The sequence below is a fragment of the Aethina tumida genome, chromosome 1, assembly GCF_024364675.1.
Source record: "Aethina tumida isolate Nest 87 chromosome 1, icAetTumi1.1, whole genome shotgun sequence".
Classification (NCBI taxonomy): Eukaryota; Metazoa; Arthropoda; class Insecta; order Coleoptera; family Nitidulidae; genus Aethina; species Aethina tumida.
In genome coordinates, this window is record NC_065435.1 from 65,210,652 (window position 1) to 65,230,458 (window position 19,807).

Below are 19,807 nucleotides of genomic sequence, written 5' to 3' on the forward strand. Positions count from 1 at the left end.
TTACTATTTCGTTGCTCATAACTGGAGAATATAAGATAAATGTGTGTCTTCTTGCGGCAATTTAATTCGATTATTCAGCCAAAGTTTATTCAGGTCTCAAGGAAACAAAAGTACACTAAAAAGCAAATCCAGAATCTCTGAGGTTAAATATTATAATATCTGCCTTGAACCATTGCGGGGCCGCCTTTAAAAAGTGGGATTGATGGTTTTTGATCAGTTATCGTTTGCCACTTGGTGGGGAAATTACTGTTATTAAGTAATGAGTTCAACTAATTTTAATTTATTTTCAGTACCGAACACAGACAATTAACATAATGAAGACAGTAATAGTGTCAACGGTGGAAGGTAAAGTCCGAGGTAAAATGTGTACGAATTTTGTAGGCGAAGACTTTTATGCTTTTCTTGGTGTACCTTATGCCAAAGCTCCCATTGGGGATTTGAGATTTAAGGTAAAGTTGTTCATTTACACGTGTCGTTCATTATAAATAAAAGAAGGTAATAAATATTGAAATTTGATTTTAGGATATATTTTTATTTGATTTTTTATGTTGCTTTTATAAAATAGATTCAATATTTATTATTACAAAAATATATTTGTAACCCATTAACAACATAAATAATTATAATGCTACATATTACTCATACATGTTCAATGTTCGTCATCCATATTATTGATTTAATTATTTTGTTTATTTCGTTTATATTCTATTTTCCAAAATATTCTATAATAGAAAAAATTTAAAATAAAATGTTTAAATTTAAAGTAAATAGTTTTTGAGTAAATTATTTCGTAAAAATTAACCAAATGTGCTCAATCAAAATTAGCTTGACATGAGCTTGCTAAGATAGAGCTGAAATATATTTCTTAATATCATGTTAACTGACTTGAAACACCGTATTGTTTTTACTTTGGTTTTCATCCTAGAAAAAAATTATGAGCTATCAAATTTTGATTAGAACTGTTCAGGAGTAGAAACTTAAATACAAATTTTCACTTTGAAGAGGATTACAATCCAAAGACATGTTTCGGGAAACATTATTATGAATGTTTTCATTTCCATAGTCAGGTGTGAACTCTTATATATTTGACTACCGACTAAAACAAATTGGGATTCTGTGTGTAATCGACAGGAACTAGAAAAGTATTTGAAAATTGTCCTCCTCGAGGAGGTCGATATTAAAACAGGTTATATATCTTATATCGAGAGAAAAAAGTAAAATCAGTTAGACAATGCGTTTTCCATTTTCTGAATATAGGTTATGTGTGACTTAAAAACTACATCTTATAAAAATCTAATTGCATTTTGATATGAGCTTGTTATCAGCAGCCAGTAACTGCAAAAAGATTTTAACAAACCGATAAACTTTGTAAACGTATAATTAATTTGATATTTTTTCTTTATAAACGAACAGTGATTGTAGTAGGTCAATTAAATGTTACAGTAATGGAATGGTGTGAAATGATAATAAAATAATGTATAATATAGAGTATTAGTATAATATCTTATATCTAATATAAATATTTGATAAAATTTCCTAATTATTTAAGAGATTTTCGACAATTTTAGTGACTTCTCAAATTTGTCAAATCACTGTAATAACTCATATTCAAAAAATGATGTCGCTTTCAAAATTATTGTTTTACTTGAATGATATAACTACAATTACATACATAATTACAATTTTCAAATAATATTATAATATGTATATATGACATTTAAATATTTTTGTATAAAAGTTAATAATAAAAAATTATATTTGAATGTTATAACTAAAACAGGGAAAAATTGAAATATAATAATTTAATATAATTTTTTTATTTTAGGCACCGCGCGACCCAGAAAAATGGACGGAAGTAAAGGACGCAACCAAGGATGGACCTCCTTGTCCATCTCGTCATTTAATAGGCCAATTTTATATAGGCAAGGAAGATAATTGTTTAAACTTGAACGTGTTTACAAAAAAAGTAAGTAGCATATATATTATCAATTGCGTAATTCATAGTAAATATAGAAATTTTACAATGTTAAAATATATTTAATTATAGAAACACTTAACTACAAACATGCAATTATATGTAAAATAGTAAACATAATTATATTTTTATATCAAAATACACATCGCCGTAATGTCTAGGAATAATTTAGTATTTGATTTAAAATTTAGAGAATGTGTTCAAGGGTCAATTATTTGCTATGTATATAATAATACGACTACATTATCATTATTTTAGGTGGTTTACAGACGACTCTAAATTTTATACTTGTTTTCATTTCCATTAAAATGAAACAAAACTTTCCTTCGTCGATAATTTTATTAATTATTCCTACAAATAGCCATTGTTTACCTTTAATTTTATACGTGAAACTCAGTATAGTGTTAGTTAACTATGGAGCGAAGACATTTTTACGGTGGTATGAATCAAACTCAGATTGCGATAGAAATAAAAGCGTTTCGACTTTATGCACGATATAGAAAAGAGGGAGATGTGAGGGAAAGGAGTATGAAAAAAATCTACGTGGTCGTCGACCTTTGAAAGTTCAACCGCTATCATGGGAAAATTGAGGTGTGAACACAGGAACAGTCTTTGTGTCAAAATGAAAATTGGGTAACAGTGCTCTTTAGTGATGAATCCTGGTTTGGAATTTATCTTGACTGCAGAAGAGCGCGCATGTGGAGAAAGCCTAACAATACAAACCGCCTTCGCAATGTCTACGAATGGGATTTTTGGAAAACAACAATATTGATGTGTTACCATGACCAGCACAGTCTCCAAATCTGAACCCCATCAAGCACTTGTGGGACATGCTTCAAAGAAAGGTTCTTCGTATGGAAATTCCAAGAGTCAGCATATCACTTCACGATGCTTGGAATGAGGATATTGATAACCTAACAACAGGATATTGATAACCTAATTCTGAGCATTACAGAGAAGATGTCACGAATCGAAGAGGTCATACAAGTTATTAAACAATAGTTTTGTTAAGTTTAACAATATAGGAATGTTTTTTGGTTTTCATACATTTTCACGATTTTTCAAAATATTCGTTTTTTTTTTAAATAAACTTTTGTTAGCAGCTTTTTCATTTCAATAATCTGCTAGTCAATTTTGTATATCCATATTCAAACTAAATTAAAACCAAAGTTTAAAATAAAATTACCGCATATATTTAAATTATCCCTAGTCATTGCGGCGGAGTGTATTTAGTACACATTATGTACGATTTTTTTACAGATAACGATGAAAATATTTAACCGATTTGAAGTATAATATTTTTTATTTGATTTTTTTATCTATAAAAAACTTAATTTGTGTTGTGTAATTTTTGAAAAACTTTAAGAAGGTGAAAATCTGTGATAGATTTGAAGTGTAATATAGTTTAATATTTATATTTAACCGTTTTTGTTAAAAATAGCACAACTGCTATTCTCAAGTTATTGCAAATAATTTTAGGTAACACTCACAGATTCAGAAAAACCAAAACCCGTAATGGTTTTTATTCATGGAGGAGGATTCACCTATGGCAACAACAAACCTGAATTTTATGGTCCAGAATTTCTTTTGTGGCAAGACATAGTATTAGTAGTGATAAATTACAGAATTGGAATAATGGGTAATATATGGTAATTTAAATTTCAGTTCAATATAATAATTATAATGAATTTCAGGATTCCTTGCGTTAGAAGATCCATCATTAGATGTGCCTGGTAATGCCGGTCTTAAAGATCAAGTTATGGCTTTAAAATGGGTCCAAAGAAACATTATCAATTTTGGTGGAGACCCCAACAATGTAACCATATTTGGACAAAGTGCTGGATCAGTGTGTGCCCATTTGCTTATGCTTTCTCCCGTAACTAAAGGTCTAAAATAATTTTTTTTGTTCAATTGTTATCTTAGACAAAACTAACTTAATCTCAATTTATTTTAGGACTCTTTCACAAAGTTATTTTGGAAAGTGCTTCTGCTCTCTGTATTTGGGCAAAGGGATACTACAATGCTAAAGTTATTGGAGAATTAATGGGTTATACAGAGACTAATGAAAAATTGATTTTAGATAAGTTAAATAAATCACCGATTCAAGATATAATTAAAGGGCAATATAAATTCTATGATGTAAGCCATTTTGTTTTACAATATATGTAGATAGTTTATTAAACATTATTATTTTTTTCAACCAGGACCTTTCCGCCTCCAAACGTCGACCTTTTGGACCTGTCATTGAAAAGGCATCTAAAGATGCTTTTCTAACCGAAGATCCAGTAGAAATAATAAAATCTGGTAATTATCATAAGTTACCTCTTATGATCGGATACACAACAAAGGAAGGCATACTATTTGACATTGTAAGAAAATCCACTCCGAATGTAAAACTACCAAAAAGCATGGACACTGAAGTACCCTTCGATTTAGATGTCGTAGATAATGAAAAGAAACACATTGAAATTAAATCGAGAATTAAGAAAACGTATTTCAAAGATGAAATGATTAAAGAAAATAACATTGACTACTTGTATACGGTAAGTATCTCGTTAATCATTTTATCGCAGAAACAGCCCAGCATCAAGCATTTCTTCTTACTTTTCACTACAATCTGAAAATGATATTGATCTATACAAGTACACCATTGTAAAAATCTGAAATCCACTACATTTCAGTCAAACATCAATTTATGAATAGACATGTTATATGTTATATAGGGTGATTTTAGAAATAGTCTAAATTATTAATTATGCTGATTCATGATATTATTGAGTAATTATTGAATAGATGGATCAATATTTGTTTTTAATATGTGTACTATTTTTAAGAACACCATATATAAATATTAAATTATACATCGCGCAATAAAGAAAAATAACTATTTTTTAGCTAAAAACTGATATTGGTTTTAAATATCCGATATATAAATCAATAGATTTACACAGATCAATACACGATAAACCAATTTATTTCTACGTCTTCTCACACGAAGGCCCTCTTAATCTAGCCAAAAACTATGCTTTAAGAGACAGCCGAATCTTCCAGCTGATTTTCTTAATGTTCGCAGCTTTAACACAAGGCATGAAAACTGTTAACAAACTTTTCCATGATTTGCTTGGAATGATGTCAAAAAAATATGTGAATGGAGCAAGTCACTGTGACGAATTGTCATATTTATTCCTTCAAAAAATCCATCCGCCGTTCGAACCTGACGAGGAAGAAGACTATTATATAAAAAGGTTAGTCAAGTTGTGGACGAATTTTGCAAGGCATGGAAATCCGACACCTCAAATCGATGAGGTGCACTTTAATAAAGCTCTTTGGAAACCAGTTTCGAAAGATGAAATGAATTATTTGAATATTGGTAATGAATTAAGAATGGAACAGAACCCAGACCAGGATATGTGTACTTTTTGGGACAATATTTATGAATTTTGTGATAAAAAGATTTAAATTTTAATCTGTATTATATGTAATATTTTTGTTTTTGGTTGTGTAACAGTATAATAATTGTAAATATTTTTAAGTGAAAATAAAAAAACGCTATTTTGTTTTACAAGTGTCTCGGTAATTTTTTTATTATCGCTAAGTAAGTCAAATTAATGTTTCGTTTAACGAGTCTTATAAAAGTAATTGAATATAATCAGAATATCAACAAAGAAAATTTTCTTAATAGATTAATGGTCCCATCACTTCAAGGTAGTTGAAAGGGAAGAAATAAAAATGTTTATAAAATATGCTATTTTAGATATAAAGGTATTTTAGGATTTTCCTCAAAACTTATTAGAAAAGTATTAGTAATTTAAAATATTAATAATTCAAGATGTTCGAATTTAAACTGAAATAATTCCATTATCTTTTAGTATTTTCAACTTCTTCATCCGCAATTGCTTCAAACGAAAATATTCTCTTGATTGAAATATTCGAGATATCAATTACACAATTCAGTAAATACGAAGAATACGTAATTTTCACGACTGATGTTGTAACGGGTCTACGGGGGTATTTAATGTATTCTAATTTAACTTCGAAAACTATAGATTTTGAGTTATAAAATACATCAATTATTTTAATTTTCTTCTAAACTTCCTATATATATTATGATTCAAGTTGAAATCAAGAAATAAAATTCAAGAAACATATTTATTTAAAATACATTTATACTCAGTCTATTGTAGACATTTTTTTGAATATACTAACTTTCGCTCCAGACAGCTTTCTCTCAAAAGAAACCAATATTAATCCCACATCATTGTTGAATCCCATCTGATCTGGTATCGTTACTCCATTGTTAGGATGTCCTGGTGGAACCTTTCGGAGAAAAAAATTTAATTAGAGTGCAAGAAGTGAATTTTGAGAGACATGCGACAGTCCATTTTGCAATAGTACTTAAATAATTCTTATACGTTTTTAAAGTTTTGTATAATATTTTTCTTTCTTAAAAACTCAACAACAATTTTAAAATATCTCCACATAACCAATTTATCATCGCCTAATTTTTTATCAATTTTCTCATCCTTTAGTATTTTTCTAATTTGTGGTCCAACAAATATTCCTTCTCCCTCATTTATCTAATGCTTTAACAAAAATTTTCAACAATCCAAGCTTGATATGTAATGGAAGTAACAAAACATTTTTAGAATCAATGATAGATATATTCTTCACGTTAGCTTGGCTTGAAATAAATTGATCTCTCTGAGGCCGCTATTTTACACTGCAATAGATTTGTATTGTTCTACTGTCCCAAAGATATAAACATTAGTAATACTTAGTAAATTATAATTAGGTATAGGTAAAGTGTTTTATGTTGCTACTAGTTCTAATTTCCATATATTTTCTGATGCCTATCCGTGACTACGTTTTTAAGGAGTAGAGTGTTTCTGGTTTTGACGTGTTAATCATTGTAATTTAAAATATATTGTTAGCAAATTTTCACCATCATTTCCGTTTTTAGCGACCAAAAATTAACAAAAAACCAGGTCTTATACCACACTCGCAAAACGACTGTAAATTACCATAACATGATTTCATTTATAACACGTTAATGGAATCATGCGAAATATATTTAGAAGGGATTATTAGTTATATCTTTAAACAAAAGTCAAAGTTTTATTTATTGAATACTGCCACACATTAACTCTTCATTACTGTTCAATATCTCTTCTTATTTCAATTGAAGAGGAATTAATCATTTATCTTATTTTCTCCGTTCATTCATTTTATCCACAATAGTACATATTTTTGTAAATAATGTATGAAGAACAATAAAGAATTATTAAATGTATTTTTTGTATTTTCTAAAACATTTACAGGTGTAGAAGTAAGTATATATACAGTGTAGTAAAGCTAAATGGAATAAATTCATTATTTTAATTATTGAACATATTTATAAAAAATCTAAATCACATCCTGTAATGAAAAAATGTTATCTCTTCGAAAAATAGTTACAAAATTTTAAATGAGAAATTGTAGGTTGCATCATTTGAAAGTTTCTTCATTCGCTATTCAAATATACAATTTTTTAAAAATTTATTGCAAAAATTAACATTTAATAAAAATAAAGTCAAAATAAAGGTTTACTAAAAACTCTACTAAGTTCTTAACATTTATACATATTTTATACATTTACAAATGTAGAGGTAACTGTATATACAGTGTGAAACAGCCGAATTAAATAAAGTCATTATTTTAATTATGAACTATATTTATAAAAAATCTAAAAAATATATACGCAATAATGAAAAAATCTCTACATTCCTTATGACAATCATTTGAAGTATTTTAACTTTTTATGAAAATCTATTGCAAAAATTGCCGTAGAATAAAAATAAAATCATAATAAAAATAAAATCATAATAAAAATTTACTATAATACACTAAAAACTAAGTAATACACTCTGATTCTAAACATTTTTCTCACACCCGCAAATGTAGAAGTATATACAGTGTGGATGAGTTAAATGAAAAAAAATCATTATCTTAGTTATGAATTATATACATAAAAAATCCAAAACACATTCTGGAAGGAAAAAAATTAATTTATACATTCCCTTTCGAACAAAAGTTCTAACCCTCAAATTTTTAAACGAGCTTCCCTTGAAAGATCACTTTATTCTATTTTAAAAAATGTAATACCAAATTTTTTGCAAAAATTAACGTTTAATAAAAATATAATCGTAATAAAAATTCATTATAATATGTTAAAAACTTAATACTTCTCAATATTTATATATTTTTTTCACGCACACAGATATAGAAGTAAATGTATATACCAGGGGTGGCCAAACTGCTGGATAGTACGAGCCATTTTTCAAAATTTGAAATGTTTCGTGAGCCGCAATTAAGTACGTATTTAAAAGGTATACAAAAAAGGTATTAAAAAAATTTGTTTGCAAAAATTATATTTATTGAGAATATATAAATAAAAGTACAAAATATATGTATTGAATTTAAATATTAAAAATTTTACTTCTCTTGATAATTCTGGAATGAAAAGGGAACTCGGATACATTTATCGAGAGCCACAAATAATCCTTCAAAGAGCCGCAGGATGGCCACCTCTGGTTTATACAGTGTGGAACAGCCAAATGAAATAAATTTATTATTTTAATTATGAATTATATTTATAAAATAATCCAAAACACATCCTGTAACAAAAAAAAAAAATATTCCGACAACGCCCTTAAGTTGTTATTCCCAAATTTTTGAATGAAGGATAGGGGCTTATGATACGGCATTTGAATTCTCCATTCCAAAAAGGGGATTGAGTACAAATTTATTGTAAAAAATTATATTAAGAAATAAAATTGCTGTTAAAATCATACATCACTAAGCACTAAAAACTTAATAAGAAATTTCGTTTGGTTCGTGATAACTGGATGATGGCATTAGAATATTGTATTAGAAGGGGATTTTTATTATTTTATTTTTGTCATCCTATTTATAGCAATGACATTTAAATGTTTTTTATTAATAATGGAGTAGAACATTTACCTAGATGGAGAGAACATAGGTTACATTTGGCAACCTTGGTTGCGGTACATTTCCCCCAGAATGGCACGGTCATACCGATAGCCAGTGTCTCTCAAACATAGTTTGTTTGATAGACATGTGTGTCTTTGGTTCGCATTATATCCCGCTCTGCCTTAAAGTTATTTATGGTGTTCTATGGAAGTAGTATTTGATTTGGTTTATGACATTACATCGCTCGTCTAGTTAATATTATATTCAATATGTGGCCCCGATCCAGATGCCTGTTTTATAGAGAGCGCATCATATTAAATTTTTTTATTGCTAAGGTAATTATTGTTTGAATCGTTTTTTATTGTACTCAACCGGTTATCACTGTATTGAATCAAATTAAAATCATCTACGTTAATCGAGATTCATATTCACATTTATCTAACTAAAAAAATAATATTATTTATTTATTATTTCACTTTAAAAAAAATGGCACACATATTAAATCGGAGAATTCTTTCGTAGTAACACTCAATTATTTAGAAAAATAAATATAAAATTTTATTATATTTTATTAAGGGGATTTTAATAAGGACAACCTTATAAAAGCACCCTCTGACGCTAAAGAGAATAACAAAAAATGTAATGTAAATTCCAATACTCATACACACATCACTATCAAGTCCACAAAAAAAAAAACTAAAATAAAAATTAAGCTTTCGTCATATTTCACGTTAGTTTCTGCCTTAAAATATTTAAAATCTGATACAACAGTCGATTTTTATTCTCAAAAATCATTAACTCTTCTGTGCCATAAAGACGGTGATACATTTGAAAATTTTTACAGTTCCGTAGTTTATTATTATTTGTGGTTCACTATTAATTATAACAAAGCATAATATAGGTGAATTACGTCATTTAACAACAAACATTATTGCAATTGGACTTCAATTAGTCTGATATTAATCACAAGTGTAAATTGTTGATAGTAATTCCATATACATATGTATTAAAAATAATCCTAATTCAAATTGTGTGTTAACTAAACAAAAGGAAAATATATATTTTTGCGAACTCACGCGATAATCAATGTATGTTTTTAGTAGAGATAGTCATAATAATGATAATAATTACACTTTGTAACTCAAACCGGTACCTATCATTTTAATTATATGTTGTACTTTGGCTTTAGAATTATGAAAAACTGTAGATTATTAGCTGACATATATGATAATTTATCAGTGATCATTACACTTTTAATAAATAATTCTACATTATTTAAACAAATTATCTGTTTACTACTCGGTTAATAAATACATACACGTAATATAAAATATATTGAGTATCTACCTTTTCGTCTCAAATATTATGCACAGTATTGCCGAGAAATTAATTGGGACAAGAAAACGACCACACTAGATGTTAATATCCTTACACTGGGATACCCTCTACCCCTCTGAAAGTGATGTAGGTGAATATATTTGATGTGCAGAGTTAGCTGATAAGACCTTTAATTTGTCCGGAAAATTTTAAAACTCCAAAATATTACTAACTTTTTTAAAAATTGAACATTTTTAATGAAATAGACATGTGAGAATCATTAAAGTTTTTTTTTTAATTTTACCAGATTCCATTTCTTTGAAAGTTAGAAATATTCCACGAAACTTTACAAAATTTCCATGGAAAATTACAACAGCCCGAGACATGCACCGAGCTCGGATGCATGCACGTCGTTTCCGTTTTTTTAAGTCCAAATCAATGATAATGACAGATCATTATTATAATAATTATTTATAATATCATCGGCCTTGCAAAAAGCAACTTTTTTGTAATTTACCAGTTTTCTTATATTTAGATATAATGACGTTAATTGTGATAATATATGAAAAACTAACTAAAGAGAGTGACTATGAAAATCTATAATATATCTAAGTTCATGACACATGTATGTAAACAAATAAAAAAGGATAATGTTTTCATTTGTTGCCACATTTTGATAGTATTCAAAACAAAAAAATCGACAATTTTTTTTTTTTCTTATTTATATCGAAAATCTTGTTGGAAATGGTAAAAAAATACTGTGAAAATTACAGCTCTTAATATTAAGAGGTGCCGCATCGTAAATTTTAATTTCCCGTTTAAATTACGCGGGAACGGTCTTCTCTTGGATTTTGAAATTTTTTAACTCTCGTTAGAGATAATATTTCAAAATGATCAAAACAGATTTTTAGAGAAAATTTAACACTCTACAAAAAATGTCTCTTACAGTTTTTTGATATATTCATTTTTTCAAAGGTTATTTAACATTAAAATTGGATTGATTTAAAATTTTTCTCATTTTCTGACGCAACCATAAACTTTATGGGAAAATTTTATATAGCATTTTTTGTAGAGAATTCAATTTCCTATAACTTATCTCCGAAAAAGTTTTTGATATTTTTTACAGATCATAAGTTACCTGCTGTTATTTTACTGCTTAAAATTAAGCATTTTATTTAAATAAATAGATTTTTACTAAAAAAATTGATTGTTTATTATAATCAAAGTAGTATATATCGTTACACTAACAGACTTTTACTACAATTTGGCAATTTTTTTCTGTGCTTAATTTTAAGCAGTAAAATAACATTTATTTAATAAAATTTTTAGTTTTCTGCAGATAACTTATGATCTGTAAAAAATATCAAAAACTATTTCGGAGATAAATTATAGGAAATTGAATTCTCAACAAAAAATATCATATAAAATTTTCCCATAAAGTTGAAGGTTGCGTCAGAAAATGAGAAAAATGTCAAAATTTTAAAACAATCCAACTTTAATGTCAAATAACTTTTGAAAAAATGAATATATCGAAAAAGTGTAAGAGACTTTTTTTGTAGAGCGTTAAATTTTCTATAAAAATCTGTTTTGATCATTTTGAAATATTATCTCTAACGAGAGTTAAAAAATTTCAAAATCCAAGAGAACACCGTTCCCGTGTTATTTAAACGGGAAATTAAAATTTACGATGCGGCACGAACCGGTACCTATCATCATCAATACCTGCTGTTATTTTACTGCTTAAAATTAAGCATTTTATTTAAATAAATAGATTTTTACTAAAAAAATTGATTGTTTATTATAATCAAAGTAGTATATATCGTTACACTAACAGACTTTTACTACAATTTGGCAATTTTTTTCTGTGCTTAATTTTAAGCAGTAAAATAACATTTATTTAATAAAATTTTTAGTTTTCTGCAGATAACTTATGATCTGTAAAAAATATCAAAAACTATTTCGGAGATAAATTATAGGAAATTGAATTCTCAACAAAAAATATCATATAAAATTTTCCCATAAAGTTGAAGGTTGCGTCAGAAAATGAGAAAAATGTCAAAATTTTAAAACAATCCAACTTTAATGTCAAATAACTTTTGAAAAAATGAATATATCGAAAAAGTGTAAGAGACTTTTTTTGTAGAGCGTTAAATTTTCTATAAAAATCTGTTTTGATCATTTTGAAATATTATCTCTAACGAGAGTTAAAAAATTTCAAAATCCAAGAGAACACCGTTCCCGTGTTATTTAAACGGGAAATTAAAATTTACGATGCGGCACCTCTTAATATTAACACACTATAGGCGGGCAACAAAATAGTCCAAACTAAGTTGTTGAATGATTACAAAAAATAAGAGATAATTCTTTCAGTTCCGTATGTAAACCAATAGAGTAAAATTATCTCATCCCGCTTTTGAAGTAAGTACATTCAAAAAGGTAAAAATTACCCGGCCAGCTAACAATCAGTAGTTCTCGAGACGGGTAATTTTACCCGACCCGCTTATAGTGTGTTAATATTAAGAGCTGTAACTTTCACAGTATTTTTTTTACCATTTCCAACAAGATTTTCGATATAAATAAGAAAAAAAAATTGTCGATTTTTTTGAAACAGTCTAATGTAACATATGTATTATATGTTTTTGTATTACTGTTTTTTGAAGAAATAGTTAAAAACCTTCTATATAATGGAATTAAACTAACTCATGTCCAAAAGGAAGAGATATAGAAAAAAGTATGCAAAAATTTCGTTGTTATTGACTTTTTGTTTTATCTTTTAAATTTGTTCAATCAAAAGTCATAAAAATGTAAAAAAACAAATATGTAGCAAAAATATACGCGACATTAAATTTAATACATTGTATGTCTCCCAAGAGCATCGATGACTGCTTAACACTTCTACATGTCTTCTATGAGAGAATTTCTTCTTGGTGTATATTGGCCCAGGTCGGCTAAATTATAACTAATTTCTGAGTATTGCGCACAAGCATTATCGTTAACAGATAGTTTAAAGTTTATGTCGACAGCAGCTTGAAATTTTTGCAGTATTCTATTAAGAATGTCCTTTACATATGTCAGACAGATTACCGTACCTTGAATTATGTACAATTCTGTACGGTCATTATAACGATTTCGTGGCACATATCATCTGAACCAGAGGTAAATTCGATAATCATCATTGTACAGCCCAATTCTACTTTAATCTGTGAAAACTACACATTCTCCGTCCAGTTAACATGAGGTCCTGTCCATTCCAATTGTTATTACTTGTGGGCCAAATGCAAGCGTAGTAATGGTTTTCGTCAACGAGAATCTGAATTTGTTAAGCGTACCGATATGAGCTCCACTAGTTGATTATCCAGTTGCGAGAAGGGCATTGTAAGGTCCACACTGGTTCTCAGTTGCAAATTCGTTTGTTCCTTGGTACACCACTCCACTTTCTGTAGTTTGTGTACACAAGCGAGAATCTGCCTGCCATTTCAATCAAATTTATCCTAAATTTCAACATTTCAATTGCTCTACTCCTCTCATCTGAAGTTAATTTACATCTAGGCATAATTATCCGAATAAATTTCGACAGATATCCGTGCAAACAATACTATAATTCTTAATAAACTAAATACACATTGGATTCCCTTCATTAAAGACGTATCTTTTTGTGTTGAATTTCATAAAAATTAATAAAATGATCACTGTCTACGTATATAATCAAGTACAATTAAAGTTCTATATCTCTAATATTTGAACATGAGTTTATAAATTTATCTACAATATGTCTAATCTATATATTATATATTTTATATTATTCTTTAGCTTTTGGCTTATTTTAACATTTGGAAATCTTCACATGTTCACGTCACGAAACTAGGAAAAATCAAAGGTACTATTGACTATGCCGAAAAAGGATCCAAGTACTATAGTTTCCAAGGCATACCGTATGGAAAACCTATGCTTGGTGAAAACCGATTTAAGGTAACTCTTTTCTTCAAGAATATTAGATTGTAACTACCATTATCATTCAACTAGATTTCTGAACCAGCGGGACCATGGACCGGAACGTTGGATGCCACAAAAGTAGGCAAAAAAAGCATTCAAACTAACATTATGACCAGGAAAATAAATGGTGATGAAGACTGTCTCAATTTAAACGTATACACCTCAGAGGTAAAAAATATCAAAGTGGTCTACATGTATGTTTTTCAAGTTGTTTTAGCTTCCATCAAGCAGCAACGAACTTAAACCGGTCATGGTGTTTATCCATGGTGGCGCCTTCCTTAACGGGTCCAACGATAAATTGATGTATGGTCCAGATAATTTGATGAACGATGATGTAGTTTTGGTTGTAATCAACTATCGTTTGGGTTTACTAGGATTTTTAAGTCTCAAAGATCCATCGTTGGGTGTAACAGGCAACATGGGATTTAAAGATATGGTACTAGCTTTAAAGTGGGTCCAGGAAAATATTACGGATTATAATGGTGACCCAAACAATGTCACAATATTTGGCGAAAGCGCCGGGTCTGCATCTGTACATTTGTTAATGTTATCACCCTTAGCTAAAGGTTTATTTCACAAGGTTATTGCACAAAGTGGTAGCGCTTTAAATGGATGGAGTAGATGTGAAAAAAATGTTGCAGAGCAAGCTGCACCAGCAACTGGCTGTGAATCTAAAAATGAAAAAGAAATACTTGATCATTTTAGAACAATTCCTGTTGAAAAACTTTGGGATGGACAACGAGTGCTTGAAAAAGTAAGGATATCGAATATAATTTAACAACAGTTGAAATAAAAATATTTATTTATAGCGCGATAAATTCTCATCAATGGATCGATTTTGTGGTTGGTCAATTGAACCACCTTCTGACACAGCATTCTTAACTAAATCACCAATTGATATAATAACATCTGGTGAATACAGTCCAGTTCCAATAATGATGGGTTTTACGAATTGCGAGGGTATGTTATATGAAGGAGTTGTATCAGAAAAGAATAAACCGAAATATTGGGAGAAACCTGAAGTAAATGTGCCCTCTTTATTGGAACTAGAACGTGAATCGGCCGTAAGAAAGAATTTGGGAGAAAAAATTGTTAAATTTTACCTAGGAGAAGGTCCTTATTCTAGAGCGAATAGTACTCTTTCATTGTATGATGTATGTTGTGAATACGCATTAGTATGTTCATAATTATATGTTGTTAATTGCAGTTATTGACTGACAACTGCTTCTCGTGGGGGATTTTCCAAGCTGTCAGACACCATGCCAAATTATTACCAAACTCTGTTTATTTATACAGGTTCTCTTTAGACACAAAACTAAATTTTTACAAACATTTAACAAAAATTATAACTCCAGGTAAATATCATTAAGAATAATTTAAACAAATAAATATATATTGTTTAATTTAGGTACATCTCATGCTGATGACTTACCTTATTTGTTTAACATGTGCTTATCTTTGGGTGTTTCCAAACACTCCATAGAAGACATAGCAAGAAAAAGGGTTTGTCGGTTATGGACCAATTTCGCCAAATTTGGTAATCCTACACCTGCGAATGATAATCTGGTAGATAAATTATGGATGCCGGTAACCAAAGATACTATTAATTTCTACGAGATTTCTGAGGACCCACATAATGATGTAAACCCTTGGTCTGAAAGGATGAATTTTTGGAACGAGATATATAGTATGAATGAAAAAACAGCCAAGTTAACAATATGATCGTTAAATTTGTTTTCGTATGTTAATGAATAAAATATAAATACTGCTTGTTTTCTAAAAAATAAAATATTATTTATAAATAAACTATCTAAAACAAATTTTAGATTCTTTAGTTCGACAACTCAATAAATAATTGCATAAATATACTCTATAAAATAATTAAGCTATTTAAGAGCACATATCACTGTCTGAAAATCTATTAAAATTATACTTGTTAAAGAACTGCATCAGAAACATTTTTGACAAATTTCTTTAAATAACTATTACATAATGTATAAAGAATTATACACATTTAACAAACTAAATGAACGAGAACCATTTACCTATTTACTATAATACAAAATATGGAGGAAATATTTGTGATGAAGTTAACTTTACGTTATCTGTAAGAACTTTGCTGTTTGACGGCAATCCCACTACAAAAGTTATTTACATTTTACTTTTGTGAATTATAACTGTGATTCAAAACAATACTACAACAATGACTAACCTTGATAAGCTATTATTTGACGTGTTCATTAACAACATGTTCCTATGTTTGTACATTTTTCGTTGTACATCTGACAGTAAGGATTTTATAACTCTATAAAGATTAAATTGTCAAAATTAATTGTTTTATTATTATCATTAGAAGATGTATTGTCTGGATCAACTTTTAATAACTTACCTTTTATTGATCATATAATAATGTTAAAATAGTTTAAAAGAATCAAAACATAACACAAGTATTGACTTCATGAAGCTGCTGTTAATTTATTATTATTCGTTTACAACAGAAATTCCTATGAGGGGTATGTCGGCGAAATCATAGCTCGATGCACTAGAAAAATATGAGGGTGGGATTAATGATCCGAAAACCGCCATTTAGCATACCCTATAAATTCTATTTATAGATTTAGTTCAGGTGACCTCGGGGGAAGTTGTAAGGTTTCAACACTTGATGAGTTATTCAAGCACAATCATTATCCGAATAAATTTCAACAAATACTTTAGCAAATACTAACGTAATTACTTATAAATTATTTTTGTGTCGAATTTCATAAAAAATAATTGTCGATATATACAATAATATTTTATTATTCTTAATGTTTAATCTAGGTTTTCAAAATATTATGCTCAAAGTTTATGAGTCAATTTTAAAATTATCTTCACATATAAATGTTTTTCTATTTACTATGATGTGCACAATGGACACCAAGATCAAACTTAAATCGCAAAAGAATTTTACCATCTGTACGTACGATAATAATTATAATTATTGAGATTTAGGAGTAATTAAATTACATAATTTTGTTAAAAATATAATATAATTAGCATTATTAAAATGGATTTTTTATTTAAACGTATTAGATTTATATTAAAAACAAATAAAAAATAAATATTATAATGTTCTACTCACCATTTTGTCGACTTAATTTGGGGTGGAAATTATGTTCTGTAAATTTGACAGATATCTTACTCTCTCTAAATTAATCATATTGATTTAAAATACTTATATTTGATACGATTATTAATATATTGTAATTAAATGTATATCATGTCATATTTAAAAAACACACATTTAATGCTCGTACATTTATTTAAACTTTACCTAAACAGATCAGACAAATATTCTCAAAAGTTTTATTTATACATTCTTCTGATATGGGATATTGTAATATTCTTCAGGCAAAATTGATTGTTTACAACTTGCACTACACAATGGTGATTCTAAACAGTTACCATTGTCGCAAACGTAGCAACCTTTGCAATCTGAAATGAAATTATTAGATTAAAAAAAAACAAAACAAAACAAACTCTTACCTTCTGTTATATATTGTCCACAATAGTAATTTGGATAAACATTAATGGGTATACAAGTATTATTGGCTGTAAGATCCTCTCTAATAAGAATGTGATCAGAAGTGCACAGATATGAGCATTCAGCGTGTTTTCTTCTGAAACATATATTTGGAGATTCGGGACAGACTTCTGGATGTACTATATAACAGCATTTTGACTGAGTTTGATTGCCAAACAGGTTTCCACCAAAATTGCTGTTAAACGAATTAGCGAGATCATCGGAGTGAATGGTAAAGTTATTCTTGTTAATAACGGTAACGTTCACTGGAGTTTCCACAATGTTTGTGTTATTCAAATAATTAAACAGTCTAATGACGGTTGTTACATTGTATGCACCTTGTGACGATTGTTTCCCAAAATAATTCTAGACGAATACGATATTATTAAAAATACCATAGAATATTTAATATACATTCTTACCACACAAGCCTTTTGGCATTTATCGTTGCAGTATGAGTTGCTTTTAATCCTGTTAACCGGGCATCTTCTGTTACATTTTCTTACACAATAGTTGCATTTCTGCGTTTGACAACAGGACGAGTTAACGCAGATGTTGCAATTTATTCCGTTGCAACAGCCCCCACTAGGACAACTCTCACAGTCATCGCCAGTGCAAGATAGTTGACAGCCACTTTCTCTACAAACACTACACACGTCTCCTTCGCAAGATATTCTCCTATATGAATTTGCAACGGTAATAATTGTGATGATCACAAGAAGAACTCCTAACGGCTTCATCTAAAATTTTTGAAGGGGTCAGCAAAATACTGCAAAATCAATAATCTACCTACCTTTGTTATAGTTGCAATGCGACTAAATTTTTTTAGTTTAGAATTTTTACAAATTGGCTCTTATTTATATTGTAACGTATTACCAGTCAAAGTAAATAAGAGATCAATAAAATGTCTGTAGCATAACATGAGTTTCGACATTGTAACATTTTTTTTTAAATATTTACCAAAGATAACATTTATAAATGAAATTTTTGTTTTCATTCTTTCTTAGGTGTACTTGAACAACTATTATAGCGTATATTGAATTGATCAAATAAAACTCCTTTGTTATTTAGTTTTCAATGAAAGGCAACATGTTTTGCAAAATTTAATTTACAAAGAAAACTTCATTCAAAAATTAATCCTTTCTCCACTTAATTTCTATTAGTTCACAGTGAAAATATAATATGTTACATATTTTAGGGTAATTTGGTCACACGCACAATAATGATCAAAAAAGAACTATGCAATCTACTATTTTTTAAAGTGGTTAATTTGAATTATTTCAAAAATCAGAATACCGATGGCATTATATTATATCATTAACAAATATATTATCAAAATAAGTTTTAATAAACAATGTAATTTCCTGCATAAATTAAATACGATTGCGTCAACAATAGAACTTTAAATCAGTAACAGAACTAATATGAAATTAATATTACTCAATTTTTTGGTTAATTAATAAAATAAAAAAAACAAAATATTCACCGTCACAGTTTTCCAATCAGTACTTGATCGATCTCCCCCTTGCTCTACGAACAACTTTCACCCTCCTTGGCATACTCAAAATTAGGAAACGAATAAATTCTTCATCCATAACTCGCCGTTCTTCTCTAAAAGCATTGCAAGCTTCTCGTAATTTTGAGGCTGATGGATTCGAGAGTAAATATGTGTATGGATATGGTCCCACACGCGTTCAGTTGAATTGCAGTCTGATGAACGCGGAGGCGACTGCATTCGAGTCTTGTTATGATTTATCAACGCCAAATTTATAAGTCTCGTACGATGACGTCGGTTATTGTCAGTATACAAAACGAAATCTAGTTAAACTTATTAAGCAAACAGAATAATTATTTACTGAATAACAAAGTCATGAAATCATCGATCATTCATAGTTTCTCGATTTAATATGAGCAACCCCATACGTGTTTCTAAATAAATCCCACCCCACACTCTTCCAGAACCACCTCCAAAGGCGGTTGAATCCATGGTT

General features: G+C 28.7%; 3 protein-coding genes across 3 annotated transcripts; 2 read left to right on the plus strand and 1 right to left on the minus strand.

Annotated features, from left to right (window-relative positions):
• The first annotated feature begins 294 nt into the window (after positions 1-294).
• LOC109605012 (esterase B1) lies at positions 295-5,543 on the plus strand. Its single transcript, XM_049961695.1, has 7 exons — positions 295-449; positions 1,826-1,966; positions 3,455-3,614; positions 3,670-3,861; positions 3,930-4,114; positions 4,180-4,518; positions 4,871-5,543. The coding sequence occupies exons 1-7, from the start codon at positions 315-317 to the stop codon at positions 5,432-5,434; spliced, it is 1,716 nt and encodes a 571-aa protein (XP_049817652.1). The 5' UTR covers positions 295-314; the 3' UTR covers positions 5,435-5,543.
• A 3,537-nt stretch (positions 5,544-9,080) lies between these two features.
• Positions 9,081-16,051, plus strand: LOC109605013 (juvenile hormone esterase-like). The gene is made up of 7 exons (XM_020021575.2): positions 9,081-9,279; positions 14,072-14,230; positions 14,285-14,422; positions 14,472-15,008; positions 15,064-15,408; positions 15,462-15,609; positions 15,663-16,051. The coding sequence occupies exons 1-7, from the start codon at positions 9,214-9,216 to the stop codon at positions 15,974-15,976; spliced, it is 1,707 nt and encodes a 568-aa protein (XP_019877134.2). The 5' UTR covers positions 9,081-9,213; the 3' UTR covers positions 15,977-16,051.
• Positions 16,052-17,530: 1,479 nt separating this feature from the next.
• Positions 17,531-19,530, minus strand: LOC109605010 (uncharacterized). The gene is made up of 4 exons (XM_020021572.2): positions 19,303-19,530; positions 18,239-18,556; positions 17,780-18,182; positions 17,531-17,728 (listed from the first exon to the last, which is right to left on the minus strand). The coding sequence occupies exons 2-4, from the start codon at positions 18,554-18,556 to the stop codon at positions 17,604-17,606; spliced, it is 846 nt and encodes a 281-aa protein (XP_019877131.1). The 5' UTR covers positions 19,303-19,530; the 3' UTR covers positions 17,531-17,603.
• Between the last annotated feature and the right edge of the window lie 277 nt (positions 19,531-19,807).

Coding starts and splice junctions, on each gene's coding strand:
- LOC109605013 (XM_020021575.2), top strand. CDS start 9,214: ATGTGGCCCCGATCCAGATGCCTGTTTTATAGAGAGCGCATCATATTA. Junction 9,280..14,071: donor TAAATTTTTTTATTGCTAAG/GTAATTATTGTT, acceptor ATTATTCTTTAG/CTTTTGGCTTATTTTAACAT. Junction 14,231..14,284: donor TTGGTGAAAACCGATTTAAG/GTAACTCTTTTC, acceptor TCATTCAACTAG/ATTTCTGAACCAGCGGGACC.
- LOC109605010 (XM_020021572.2), bottom strand. CDS start 18,556: ATGAAGCCGTTAGGAGTTCTTCTTGTGATCATCACAATTATTACCGTT. Junction 18,183..18,238: donor AATGCCAAAAGGCTTGTGTG/GTAAGAATGTAT, acceptor GTATTCGTCTAG/AATTATTTTGGGAAACAATC. Junction 17,729..17,779: donor TGGACAATATATAACAGAAG/GTAAGAGTTTGT, acceptor ATTTCATTTCAG/ATTGCAAAGGTTGCTACGTT.
- LOC109605012 (XM_049961695.1), top strand. CDS start 315: ATGAAGACAGTAATAGTGTCAACGGTGGAAGGTAAAGTCCGAGGTAAA. Junction 1,967..3,454: donor TGAACGTGTTTACAAAAAAA/GTAAGTAGCATA, acceptor AAATAATTTTAG/GTAACACTCACAGATTCAGA. Junction 4,115..4,179: donor GGCAATATAAATTCTATGAT/GTAAGCCATTTT, acceptor TTTTTCAACCAG/GACCTTTCCGCCTCCAAACG.